The 15,005-nt window shown below is 43.5% G+C and overlaps 1 protein-coding gene across 1 annotated transcript in view; it reads left to right on the plus strand.

The window, feature by feature from the left end:
* USH2A (usherin) overlaps positions 1–15,005 on the plus strand; it is a gene marked incomplete at its 5' end in the record, with an annotated part of 1,334,617 nt that overhangs the window by 892,147 nt on the left and 427,465 nt on the right. Inside the window, 2 exons of the mRNA XM_082250984.1 lie at positions 315–517; positions 3,680–3,792. Of these exons, the coding sequence (XP_082107110.1) occupies positions 315–517; positions 3,680–3,792 (316 nt within the window). The remainder of the gene's footprint in view (positions 1–314; positions 518–3,679; positions 3,793–15,005) is intronic.

Consider the following 15,005-nt stretch of genomic DNA (forward strand, 5'->3'; position numbering starts at 1 on the left):
CTCTCTCAATACCGTGGAGCCTTTGGGTCAGGTCTGACTTGCTGTACTATTCCACTGGTCAAACATTGCAGCAGGTCAGCGCAGTGTTGGTAATAGAAAACAATTTTACCAGTAGCTCTTGCAGTTTCTTACTGAGAACATAATAGGCCAATTTAAACATCAGTGCTGGCTGTGACTGCTTCATTGCAAAACAGCAAAGTGTGCTTTCTTTCGTTTTTTTTTTTTTTCTTTTTTCATAATGCTTATTTGATTTGGTTAAAGAAGGTCTTTCACGCAGACAGCAGGAGTACTCTGTGTTTTTGCATTAATTCTAGTGCCTGAAGGCATGCTCCCTCCAGAGGTTGTGGCAATCAACAGTACAGCTGTACAAGTCATCTGGACACCCCCTTTAAATCCAAATGGCATTGTCACAGAATATTCCATCTATGTGAATGATAAAGCCTACAGGACGGACAAGAATATACCCCATCCTTTCAAAGTGGGTGATCTGGCTCCATATATCGTGTACGCCATACAGGTTTGTTTATTTTTAATCTGTTCTCCTCTACATGTTATACATTTATGCACTTGAATATATATATATATATATATATATATATATATATATATATATTGATGTATACACCACACATATTTTTCACATATATGTAGTATATGTATTACAAAAACATGAGCATGTTCTATTTGCAGACCTTCGATGTTTATTTTCAAAATCATCATTATGTTCTGAATAACTGTCTTGGGCATCCCTGCTCTTTCTCAAGCCTGCAGATCAGGGCAAGAGTAACCATTCTAAAGTAGTAATAACCTGCAACAAGACAAAAAATAAAAATAGCACTGGGCAGTTTAAGTCATACTGTGCTAGTATGCATCACATGCTAGCACATTATGACAGACTTACCTTAAAACAAAGCCCTCCAGCAGCATGCTGTCAATGCTGAAGGCGCTTCCATCTTCACCCGATCTTCCTTCTGGGATCACAGGCTTCGGTGATATGAATGGCCGAGCCGGCAATGACATCACTCCCGCGAGTCAATGTTTACAGCACAGCTTTGAAGGAATGGCACAGGTATGCTGTTCCTTCATAGCACATATTCTGTGTATGAATGAACTACAAGTCCTGACATCTTTTGTGGCTGTTGGCTTTTAGTTTTTAATGAACTACCACGGCGCCTTTGAGTACTGTGGTAGTTCATTGAGTCTTCCTGTCAATGTGAAATGGCTTGGCTGTACGATGTACAGCGAGAAATCTCACACTGAAAGTCTGCAGGAGACCTGCATGGGATCAGTCATCTGCTGATCGCTGGTGCAATGCTTTCCAGGCTTCTAAGAAAAGATAGTAAATGCACAATTTTTTACTTGCAAAAAGTAAAGCTGAAGTCCAGGAATGCAGCTAGCTTGTAAAAATTGAAGGCACACTTCAATTTAGTCCAAGGAGCTACATGACATCTGGGCTTATCTCTGTTATTTACAACTGACAGCTTTATTGCATTCCCGGACAACGGCTATCACTGTAGCACTGCCCTGCGCTTTTGTCGCAGTTCTAAGCATCTTCAACCTTAGAGTCAGTGCAGCTGCTACGCCTGCCCCTTCCCTCCTTCTGCCCATTCACAGAAGCCTTTGCATTATCTGAACTCATTCACAAATTACAAAGGCTTCTCTGAATGAGCAGCAGATAAGAGGGGTGGGTATAGCTGCTCGGTGTGCCTCTCTCTCCTCTCTCTCACAGCCCAAGTTTCAGTGTATGCTCCAGGAGAGCCATAAACCTGTAAGATATAAATATTAGAGATAAGTTCCGGAGATGTCATGTACCGATTTGGACTTAACTCATAGTGTGCCTGCACTTTTTACAAAGTAGTTGAATTCCTGGAATTCAGCTTTAAAGTGACACTGATTTTTTATTTAAAATTGTATTCTGTTCAAGTGTGTATTCTTAACTCAAAATAACCTTCTTTTGCTCTCAGCCTCCTTTTTCTTTTTTTGCTGTTGTGATCCAATTTCTTGTTAGAGGGTGGCTACATGCATTCTCGACAGTCCCACTGTATGTAGTAACTTAGCCACCCTTTCTTGTTTACTTCCGAGATGGTTTATGAACTATGGCCTATTGGATTTATAGTGTGCATAGAGCAGGGCACGTAATTGCAACTAACACGTACTACGTGTTCCAAACAAACAGAAGTAAGTGGGAAAAGGAAAGTTTGGAGAGCTTATGGAGGACATTACAAAGGGGGCAGAAAAACACAGTAAGAAACAATTTTATAAACAATAGATTACTGGGCTATTAAGTGGTCCATGTATATGGATTATTTTTGAAAAATAAAGATATTGTTTGGTGTCCCTTTAAGCAAAATAGGCATGTGCTTAGGGCACCAAGGGGAAGGGTCCACTAGCAGGAACACCATAAACAGTTGTTTACAACAGTGAACATACTGATTTTGAAATGAAATGTAATATAGATGTGTTGCTGTATTTTCGAATAGAGTGTGTGTGTGTGTGTGTATGGGCTTGTCTTTCAAATGATTCATTTAACAAAAATATCCTTATCCGAATATCCGAACTTGAAATTGCGGACTTAACCCACTGCGGCAGGCAAAGGAGTTGAGATAGGGAACATCTAAATGGAAATTCAATAAATACATACCCATCAGGTTAATATGGACTGGACTATAATTCAGCATAGTAACATAGGCCCCCAATGTCTCAGAAGTACCAAAGTAAAAAGAGAGGGGAAAGGGGCAGCCACACGGAAATAGAGCAAAAAAGAAAAATGAATCATTTTTCTTTTTTGCTCTATTTCCGTGTGGCTGCCCCTTTCCCCTCTCTTTTTTTACTTTGGTACTTCTGAGACATTTGGGGCCTATGTTACTATGCTGAATTATAGTCCAGTCCATATTAACCTGATGGGTATGTATTTATTGAATAACCATTTAGATGTTCCCTATCTCAACTCCTTTGCCTGCTGCAGTGGGTTAAGTCCGCAATTTCAAGTTCGGTCCAGTCTGCACTTATATGGTCGACTCTCTGGGAGGGCACCTTTGACCTCCCACGGTGGACGGTCAGGGTCCATAGGTTGGCTATTCTGGGGACATGCCCCACTGAACTATTATGTTCTGATGACAATCATGAAGTATGGTAAGCATGCATTCCATTAGGAGAAATTTTGATATAAAAGTTCTGTAATTAATATGTTAATGATATGATGATTGGCATCATTAGCTGTATTTTCTTCTTTTCCTTCACTTATTTTAAGTTTTGGAAGGTGAATCAACTGCCTTTATTCCTGATGAAGCAGTGACTGTATAGATCAGTCCGCGAAACGCGTTGAATGGGCAGACTTCAGAACACCTAGTCACCTACATGTTTGTCAATCAATTTATTGTACATTGACTGGATAAATTGTTTTTAACATGTTTCTTTGAATAAAATAATGTATATTTTTTTTACATATGCTTGCCTCTTTTACTTGATGTACCAAATCCTATAAAATCCCACACACAAGTATGACCATGACTAGGTTCTAGGACTAGCGGGTCAGATATTTTGTCAATTTTGAATATCAACTCACATAGTGTCCTGGCCAAGATTCAAACCTAAATCTCCACTGCTGCAAGGCATACATTTTAACCACTAAGCCATTGCGCCACCCGAATAACAATGTCATGCTATATAATTTCTTCAGGTTGAAGTTTGCACCCTGTATGCGTGTATGAAGAGCAATGCTACCCAAGTAACCACTTTAGAGGGAAGGCCAAGCAAAATTCAATCACCGGGCATAAAACTTATCAGCTCCAGGTAAGTGTGAACACACACTAGGTAGAATATTAGAGTTATAACCAACTACGCTCCATCCATGCCTAAACTGGCCATATAAAATCAGTCTCCAAACATAATGTTTAGCACTTCTCCCTTGGGAGCTGCTGGTGACAGGTTCCCCTGGGTTACCCATAGCAACAACACAATTGCTTAGCGACTTCGAAGTGCTTGGCTCAGTCAAGAAACAGTCTAATGGTTTTGTTTTTTTTGTAGTTTATTTGAGATCTTGGATAGGAGAAGGGATGAGTGGGATACTCCAACTTGAATAAACTATGCAGAATTTGCTGGGATGTTTAGATACAACTGAGTGTGGCAAGGCCGCTGCTTCACCTTTTCACTAGCAGCGAAGAAGAATTTTACTGTACTTGTTTTACTCTGTAAATCACTCTTCAGGGCCCAACTAGGCAACCCCTTTATCCCTATTCTTCAGAGTTCTACACGGCACACCCTTTACTATAATTTTCTATGTGTGAGCTAGCTCCTGGATCCCCTGACTTCACTGGAGTGGTCTGCACTGATGGAGGGGAGTCTGTACTGAGCGGGGGTCTGCACTGATGGAGGGGAGTCTGCATTGATGGAGTGGGATCTGTACTGATGGAGGAGGGTCGGCACTGAGAGGAGGAGGGGTCTGTAGTGATGGAGAGGGGTATGTACTGATGAAAGGGGGGTCTGTACTAATGAGGGGGGTCTATACTAATGGAAGGGGGTCTATTCTAATGGATGGGGGTCTATACTGTACTTAGTGGGGGGTCTATACTGAGGGAGATCTGTACTTAGTGGAAGGGGGGTGTGTACTGAGGGAGGGGGGTCTGTACTTAGTCCTGCTTCCTGGTTCGCGTCCTCCGGCCATCTGATTGTCCGGAGGCGCGATGACATCACAGGCGGCGTCCCTTCAGAGCATATGCGCCGATGACGTCATTGGCTGCATGAAAACTAAACGGTGCAAGTTTAGGACACATTTACAGTACCTAAAGGTAAGCCTTATTATAGGCTTACCTATAGGTACAAGTTATCAGAGTGGGTTTACAACCTCTTTAATGAGCATTTTCATAACCGAATAGGTTTAGGACAGCTGCTGCATTAATTCACAAAGGGGGCGAGAGTGTATTTTTAACACTAAACACTTTTTTGGCTTGTACGGCCCTGCCTGGTCTTAAACTTAAGGCGACCTTTTGTTGTACTGTTGCCATTTTTTGCTGTTCTTACCAAAATGATTAATAATTCATGAAAATAATTGTTAAAAACAAATTAAACTATAGGCAAAACATTTTGTCATGCTTGATAGATATTTTTTTTTTTTTTTTTTACATCTGTGTCCCATTGGGAAGATTTCCATTCATTTCCTGTCCCATAGCTAAAACAGAAAATTCAAGGAATTCATTGGGGCCTCCCAGGTTACCAGAACTAGTGTCCTCATTGGAAGATTTCCCCTCTATTACTGTTCTGGGAACAACCCAAATTTGGGTTTTCTTTTACTTCCACTTTTGATGATGATGGCAAACAGGACAAATAGAGAGGGTGAATCTCCCTACCAGGGGCAGAGGTAGCAATAAAAACTGCACAGGTCTTCTAATCCATTTCCATTCTGTCCAAAACTAAAAAAGAAAAAAAAAATTCCTGCCTTAAGTTTTACTTTCAAGCCTGGTACAAATGATGAGATTATCGGACGGATGAACATCCTTTTTTTTTTTTGCATGCTAGTCTTAAAGAGGTTGTAAACCCACATTTTTTTTTTCACCCTGCAAGAGAAACACATAATGAGCTAGTATGCATCACATACTAGCTCATTATGAAATACTTACCTTAGAACGAGCCCCCGCCGTGCCGCCCGCTTACCTCTATGACGGGTGACATGTCCAGTCGCCCGTCTTCCGGGATCGCGGCATCCGGCCATCTGATTGGCCGGAGCCGCGGTGACGTCACTCCCGCGCACGCACGCGGAAGCCGACGGCCACAGCATGGGGCTCTGAAGGAATGGCATGAGCGGTCGTTCCTTCAGAGCGTATGCGCCAGTGACGTCACTGGCTGCATGTAAGGTAAATATCTCCTAAACGGTACAAGTTTAGGAGATATTTACAGTACCTATAGGTAAGCCTTATCATAGGCTTACCTATAGGTACAACTTTAATATCAAAAATAAAGAGGTAACTAAAGTTCCAAACTTCGGAATTGATGCAATGTATTGTATTGTATTTGTATTGTATTTTCAGATGAAAACTATACTGGTTAAACCTTTAGGTATGAACATTGAGATAGATTTGAATTGCTTTATATCCAACTTTTAATAATAATTTTAATCTTTAATTTTTAAAATTTTAATCTTTTTAACCAAAAATAAAATTAAAATTAATTTTAACTTGTCTCTAATAATAACAAAATTGAGGTAGTATATGAAAATTTATGATATAAACTCAATTAATTTGCAAAATGTTGTTTAATTTATTTAGTACTGAAATGGTTAATGAATTCACTAGGTTATGCATTTGTATCAATACCGCTATTGATGGAATTTCAATAATGTAACGTGAGGCATTCCACCACAAACCCAGTAAGCACAGTTGCGGTCCAAGGTTTTAAACTAAGCAATTTTGCTTTGGGTATATATTAAAAAGAAATAAATTGCGGCGTCATTGCTGCAATACTATGATATTATCCTTTTTGTTCTAAGCAGGCTCCCTTAATGATTCTGATCCGAGTCATGCGGGCGGGGTTACAAATTAAGGAGTTTCTGATTGGATGCCAAGCGGTGTATTCTCAATAAATATGAGAAGTAAACATACGGTCACATGATCCCCTGATGACGTCAGGTCGTACTGACGAAACGTACGTCGGGAAGGGAAACGTGAGACCGTAGCCATTTCCGGGTTAGAGGAGCGCTGTGCGATCGGCAGTGCTCACAACCCTCGCTGGATGCTTTTATGAGAAAGGCGATTGTTTTATGGTGATTCGAGTAAGTGCAATACTTTTTAAATAAAGCGATATGTTTAGATGTACTGCACCATGAGAGTCTCCTTTTTGTCCCACCCATGTTTGCCACCTGATCCGAGCTACACTATAAGGGCTTGATGCTGGATTACCCACTGTGTAACAGAGGAGCTGAGGATCGTGTGTACTGAGTGGAGATATTGCCTATGTGACCCCCTATAATTAAGGGGTCATATATTTCCGGTAAGGAGTACCTTACTAGATCACTGGGTGAAGTGTGGAGGTGAAGGTTAATCTGCACTAACATCAAGTCTCTGCTAATTTGTGTGACACCAAAGAGATGTGGACTGTTTGATGCTGCATATGGACTGTTTGCACTTTACAATATTGAGCACAGATTGATTGATTTTTTAGATTGTCACCTATCATGTATTTTTAATTTTTGAATTAAGGTTTAAATATCTGCACAAGCACTTTATGTTTGAGCGCGACACTACCCATTCTTTTAAACAAAAATCATTCGATCTGGCATCGTACGAGAAAAATTTTCTTGTTTTTCTCTTTGGATAATTTCGGACGAAAGCTGTGTACTAACGATAAGATTATCGTACAATCACTTCGAAAGCTGTATTTTTTTGTATGATTTTCTAATCATACAGGCCTTAATAATGGGATTCCCCTTCAACATTGCCCTTCAGTAAATCACAACATATCTGCCCTTAAAGTGATTGTAAAGTCTCCTTTTTTTCATTTGTTAAAAATAACAAACACGTTATACTTACCTGCCCTGTGCAGTTGGTTTTGCACAGAGCAGCCCCGATCCTCTTCTTCTCTGATCCTTCCTCTGTGATCCTGGCCCCTCCCTCCTGTTGAGTGCCCCCACAGCAACCAGCTTGCTATGGGGGCACCCGAGCCGAGCCACAGCTTCCTGTGTCCATTCAGACACAGAGCTGCGGCCTGTCACCACCCCTCTTTTTCCTCATTGGCTAACTGACTTTGATTGACAGCAGCAGAAGCCAATGGTGCTTGGTGCACTGGTCCAAATTATTTGGTGGAGGGGGGATTATGATGTAGGGTGGCTTTTTCAGAGGTTGGGCATGGCCCCTTAGTTACAGTGAAGGGAACTCTTAAGGTGTCAGCATACCAAGACATTTTGGACAATTTTATGCTCCCAACTCTGTGGGAACAGTTTAGAGATGGCCCCTTCCTGTTCCAACATGATTGCACGCACACCAGTGCACAAACTAAGGTCCATAAAGATATGGATGGGCAAGTTTTGGGTGGAGGAACTTGACTGGCCTACACAGAGTCCTGACCTCAACCTGATAGAACACCTTTGGGAGGAATCAAAGCAGAGACTGTGAGCCAGGCCTTCTCGTCCAACATCACTGCCTGACCTCACAAATGTGTTTCTGGAAGATTGGTCAAACATTCCCATATGCACACTCCTAAGCCTTGTGGACAGCCTTCCCAGAAGAGTTGAAGCTCTTATACCTGCAAAGGGTGGGCCAACTCAATATTGAACCCTACAGACTAAGACTGGGGTGCCAATAAAGTTCATGTGCGTGTAAAGGCAGGCGTTCCAATTTGTTTGGTAATATAGTGTATGTAAGAGTTATGATGCCCATTCAAATTCAGATACATACACTAGTAATACATCTAACAGTTTATTCATAAATACGGAAATGGGTGTCTTTTAATACCTGCGCAGAGTTCATCTTTAATAACCTGCTCTTCCATGTGAACATTTGCACACGTATACTGAATGTAGACACTACAAGGCAGAGCGCAGCTCCTTTGAGGAGCATCATCAGTATTGTGGCCGTGTCGGTCTCAGCCAGGCTTTCTGTTAGCGTTGCTTTTCCCCACATGTCATATTATCATCAACTCTTCCTATATCCCCAAAGATTACTAACTGCAGATCGATTGCCCTGACATGCCTGGCCGTGGCCTACACGTGCCCTGGTGAGTTCATTTATTTGCCATGGTGGATTTGCCGGAGTGGAATTTAATCAATAGGTAATTCATTAATTCTGATCCTGAAGTATGAAGGGAGCGGCTGGTATAAAAATGTCTGTCTTGCTTTAACTTGGATAATAATAGAAGGCACTCTCTGCCATATATCACTGCACAGGGCTGAGTGTGTCAGCCTCTCTTAGCAAAATTGTTTATGTCACAGGCATGGTCAGGATAGCCTACATGTCTGTTTATACTGTACATCGAAAATTAAAGCAGCATTAAACCCTTTCTATCTTCTATGTTTATCTGGTAATCCATAGTTGCCATCATTTAAAAAAAAAATTCCAGGGACACTTTGCAGCACAGCTATCAATTACTTACCACACCCACTTCCCTGAAGCTCCACCCACTCTGCATAATCAATCTCCGCCTACCATAGGCATGTGCACAGGGTGTGCAAGGGGAGCCTGGGCACACCCTAATCACCCTGTTCGGTGCCCATTTCCCCTGCTTTCCGGGGCCCTCTGTCTCCCCCTGCAGTGCTGCCAGCTTCCCTCTTCTCCTCTTCTGCCAGCTGCTGTGAGGGATGTTGCAGGATGGAGAGCAGGGGAAGGGGCAGTAAATATTTCATGTATCGGCCCCTTCCTTTTCTGAATGAACACAGTGAGCGATCTGTATCAATTGCTCCTGTGTTCATTCTTAACTGAAGCATTGTGAACTATGCTTTAGTTTGTGAATGAACAAGAAGGGAAATCTCTGTCCCCAGTCCCTTTCTCTGCCTCAAAATTGAGACACCAGGGGTCTGTTTAGACCCTTGACATTTAATCAAAGCCCTCCAACGGGGCTCTTAAAAAATATAAAATAAATAAATAATAATATTGTAAAAAATAATATAAAACATAATAAAAATAAAAAAACTACGGACACCATCCCCTGCCCTGCTGACACCAGTCTTTGCTCTACGGACACCATCCACTACCCTGCTGACATCAGTCTTTGCTCTACAGACACCATCCCCTGCCCTGCTGACACCAGTCTTTGCTCTACAGACACCATCCACTGCTCTGCTGACACCAGTCTTTGCTCTACAGACACCATCCACTGCCCTGCTGACACCAGTCTTTACTCTACGGACACCGTCTACTACCCTGCTGACACCAGTCTTTGCTCTACGGACACCATCCACTACCCTGCTGACAACAGTCTTTACTCTACGGACACCGTCTACTACCCTGCTGACACCAGTCTTTGCTCTACGGACACCATCCACTACCCTGCTGACACCAGTCTTTGCTCTACGGACACCGTCCACTACCCTGCTGACAACAGTCTTTGCTCTACAGACACCGTCCACTACCCTGCTAACACCAGTCTTTGCTCTACGGACACCATCCACTACCCTGCTGACACCAGTCTTTGCTCTACGGACACCATCCACTACCCTGCTGACACCAGTCTTTGCTCTACGGACACCGTCCACTACCCTGCTGACATCAGTCTTTGCTCTACGGACACCATCCACTACCCTGCTGACACCAGTCTTTGCTCTACGGACACCGTCCACTACCCTGCTGACACCAGTCTTTGCTCTACTGACACCGTCCACTACTCTGCTGATATACACGCACGTGTCTTAGTGCTCTGAGGTGCACACCCTGATGCAATAGGCTGCGCACACCAATGCCGCCTACTTATCATCAAATTAGAATTAAGGTCTACTCAATAAAGAGAGAATTACAGGAAATTGAAAAGGGAATTTCAAACTTAAGGCCAAAGTAGCAGAGTTGGAATAATTCTCCCATTCAGCTGCACTACTTCTGCCTAAAGTTTAAAATTCTCATCACAATTCCTTGCAATTCTAAAGTGTCAAATGTGCTCAGGTGTGACCATACAAAAAATGTAATATGTAAATATAAATAAAGTGCAAAGTGTAAATAAGTACGATAAGACCTAATTATACTATCTGCTATAATTAGGTTTTAATGGCGCCAGGCGGCGCCATTACATAATTGCACATGGGCCCGCCCAGGCCAAGCTTGTACGAGCTTTCCCGAGCCCGGTAGGCGTCGGAACGGCGCATGCGCCGTTACGATGTTGGCCTGCAACCATTTTATTTACGAGCACCGGCTGCCCGTAATGCCTTGCCCGTAACGCTTGCCGGGACAATGTAAATTACCCGGGACAGGCTCCTATTTGCCGGGACTGTCCCTGCAAAAAGGGACAGTTGGCAAGTATGGGTAATCCAGCCAGCAAGTCTGTTGGTTTTCAAAAGTAAAAACTCTCCAATAGAATGAATCAGTTTACATGGATGAGACAAACCACTTAATACTGGCGGGAGTGCATACAATGATCGGCTTTTATTTATTCTTGTAAAACCTTTATCCCAAAAGGGAAAAAAAAAACAGTTTGCTGTAACTGATTATAAAGTGTGAGCTGGAGATTGGCTTTAATTTAATAGTTATCTAAATCTGCTAATACCATTAACACAAACTCCCCCCCCCCCCCAACTGACAATGCTGCTGTCTGCTGTGCCTCCTGTTCTCATTACTTCAGAGTTGTGTTTCACTATTACAGGAGATGTGTCACTGGATAGATCACCAGGTGAAAACGGAGGGGAAAAAAAGCAAAGAAAAGAAAAGTAATGCAGCCACAACATCTAATAATTGGTAAACTGCAGTATAATACATTTTGGGTTTAATATCGCTGTAAAATAACTTATAAAAGTGGATAGGAAGTGACACAAGCCTCTGCTAATATATATATATATATATATACACTATATAGTCAAAAGTATTATTGGGACGCCTGCCTTTGCATACACATGAACTTTAATGGCATCCCAGTCTTAGTCCGTATGGTTTAATATTGTGTTGGCCCACACTTTACAGCTATAACAGCTTCAACTCTTCTCGGAAGGCTGTCCACTAGGTTTAGGAGTGTGTCTATGGGAATGTTTGACCATTCTTCCAAAAGCGCATTTGTGAGGTCAGACACTAATGAGGACGAGAAGGCCTGGCTCGCAGTCTCTGCTCTAATTCATCCCAAAGGTGTTCTATCAGGTTGAAGTCAGGACTTTGTGCAGGCCAATCAAGTTCCTCCACCCCAAACTCACTTGTACAAAGCAAGGTCCATAAAGACATGGATGAGTGAGTTTGGAGTGGAGGAACTTGACTGGCGTGCACAAAGTCCTGACTTCAACCTGATAGACCACCCATGGGATGAATTAGATCGGAGACTGCGAGCAGGCCTTCTCGTCCAACATCAGTGCCTGACCTCACAAATGCTCTTCCAGAAGAATGATCAAACATTCCCATAGACACACTCCTAAACCTTGTGATACAGCCTTCCGAGAAGAGTTAAAGCTGTTATAGCTGCAAAGGGTGGGCCAACCCAATATTGAACCTGGCAGACTAAAACTGGGATGCCATTAAAGTTAATGTGCATGTAAGGCAGGCTTCCCAATACTTTTGACAATAAATTCTAGGTTCTGGATGCCTGAAAAAAAAAAACAATTAGTCACTAAACACCATGCAGTTTTATTAGAAAACGGAAAATTTAAATTCAAATACTTACCGTAATTTTCCTTTCCTGATGGACTCCATGGCAGCATACGTATCGGGTTTGGCCCCGCCTCCAAACCTACCCATAGGACCTCACTCCCATAAATCTTTGCTCCTGTTCAGCACACGTGTTCTGTAACTATCCTCCACAGAAATCCGGGAGGGAACTCCTGCTGCCATGGAGTCCATCAGGAAAGGAAAATTACGGTAAGTATTTGATATAAATTTTCCGTTTTCCTGACAGACTCCATTGCAGCATACGTATCGGGAAATAACTCGCCGTACACACAGGGTGGGCAGGTGCTGAACAGAAAGTTTAATGCATTTTGTCAAACAGACAGGACTTGCAAACCGAAATTCACAGAAGAAAGAGCCGCTGGCTCAACACAGTAATGGGATAAAAAAGTGTTAATAGAGGACCACGATGCTGCTCTGCAGATGACTTCAGGAGCCACATGTCTGGATACTGCCCAGGAGGTAGAGATGCTCCGCGTCGAATGAGCTGTAACTACTGCTGGAGGGGTCAAGCCCTTAGCCCTATAAGCCCACTGGATGGTCTGGATGATCCAAGAAGAAATGGATCTCGTCGAGGCTCTTGAACCTTTGTTTTTTCCATAGAAAGTAACAAAAAGATGTTCTGATTTTCTGAAAGAGGAAGTGGCATCTAAATATTTCTTAATACACTCTCCAACATCCAGCGGATGAACCGAAGATTCTTCCTCTTCCTGTCTAAAGGTTGGTAATACTGTTTCTATGTTTTCATGGAAGACAGAGGTCCTTTTTGGTCTCGCATCCAGCATGGGAATGAGCACCACTCTGTCAGGAAAAAAAGTTAAGAAAGGCTCTTGTGTCCCAAAGGACCCAATTTCCGACACTCTTTTTGCTGAGGTTATAGCTACCAGAAACACTGTTATCAGTGTAAGCTCTCTTATGGTCAAAGAATCAGACGTGTCTTGAATCTGACCCGCCAGGAAATCCAGAACTAGTGGCAGATCCCACTTGGGAAACCTGGGTTTTCTCTGAGGTCTGATTCTCACTGCCCCTTGGAAGAACTGACGAATTAGGGCATGAGTGGCCCAGGAGATCCCTGTAAAAGCGGAAATAGCCGAGACCTGGACTCTGAGCGAACTTACTGATAGAGGCAAGTCCAGTCCTGATTGGAGAAAACTCAACACATCCTGGATCTTAATTGAAGATTGAGGATCAGGCCTTGTAGTCAGCTGTGCAGAAAATTTTTCCCAGATTCTCTGATAAACCCTATTCGTTGAGCTTCTTCTAGCACTAAGCAATGTCGAGATTGCCGTATCTGGACAGCCTAAAGCCTGTAACCTCCTCCTTTCAACATCCAGACCCTGAGATGTAGACGGTCTGGGCACGGATGGAGTACAGACCCCTGGGACAACAGATCCGGTCTGAAGGGTAGCGGGATTGGGTCTCGGACACTGAGTAGCGTCAGAAGGGGAAACCATGGCCTGTTCGGCCAGAAGGGAATCACCGCCACTACCTCCACTGGCTCCGACCTGAGTCTCCGAAGAAACTGTAACACAATCGGAATCGGTGGGAAGGCGTATGCCCTGTGGAATCTCCACTGATCCGAGAGTGCATCTATCCCTGATGCTTGTGGATCTCTGAATCTTGAATAGTACCTCGGCAGTTTGTGATTGCAGGGGGAGGTGAAGAGGTCTACCTCTGGAGAGAGCCCCAATGTTAGGATCCAGTCGAACGTTTCCTTGTGAAGGGACCATTCGTTGTTGTCCAGATCCACTCTGGACAAGAAGTCTGCTTTGACATTCTGGACTCCTGGAACATAAACCGCTGAAAGATTCGAGAGATTTCTCTGTGCCCAGGACATAATCGGCTCCACTTCCCTCAATAGGGACCAGCTGCGTGTTCCCCCTTGTTTCCTGATGTATGCCACTGCTGAGGTGTTGTCCAGACGCAGCATGACAGGTTGGTCTTTTGTCAGGTGAGAAAAAGCCCGAAGAGCTTGGAATGCTGCTCGGAGTTCTAGTATGTTGGATACTAATCCTCGAGTGGAAAACTCCCACCTGCCCTGTGCCACCTCCGACAGACAGTGGGCACCCCAGCCTATGTTGCTGGCGTCCGAGGTAACCACTACCCACGGAGCTGGCTTCAGAGAGTGGCAGTTCAGCAGGTGGCCTCTGCATAACCACCAGGGGAGACTCGCTCTCATTGAAGGGGTTAAGAAGATGCGTTGATCCAGATGCCACGTATCCCATTGCTGAAGGAATCCCTTCTGGAAGGGTCTCATCCTCCACAGGGCCCACTTCACCATGGGGACTACTGCGACCATAGTCCCGATCACCTTCAGGCATTGACGTGCCTGAAGATGAGAGGATGAGAGGGCAAAGCGAATCCTGTCTCGAAGTGTCCCTATCTTTTCCTCTGGAAGAGAGATAGTCGCCTTCTCTGTGTCGAACAGAGCGCCCAAGTAGATCAGGGACTGAGTTGGAGTCAGGTGACTCTTCTCCTTGTTGAGTAACCAACCAAACTTCTGGAGAGTGGACACGACCTGCTCCAGATGAACTAATAGTTGGTCTCTGTCTTGGGACAACAGGAGGAGATCGTCCAAATAGTGGTGAAGACGGATACCTTCCAATCTCAGTAGGGCTACCACGGCCAATAAGATTTTTGAAAAGGTCCGTGGAGATGTTGAGAGCCCGAATGGGAGACAGATAAACTGAAGATGTAATCCTCCCACTTCGAACCGGAGAAACCTTTGAAAAT

Source organism: Pelophylax lessonae, assembly GCF_965119305.1.
Source record: "Pelophylax lessonae genome assembly, chromosome: 3".
NCBI lineage: Eukaryota > Metazoa > Chordata > Amphibia > Anura > Ranidae > Pelophylax > Pelophylax lessonae.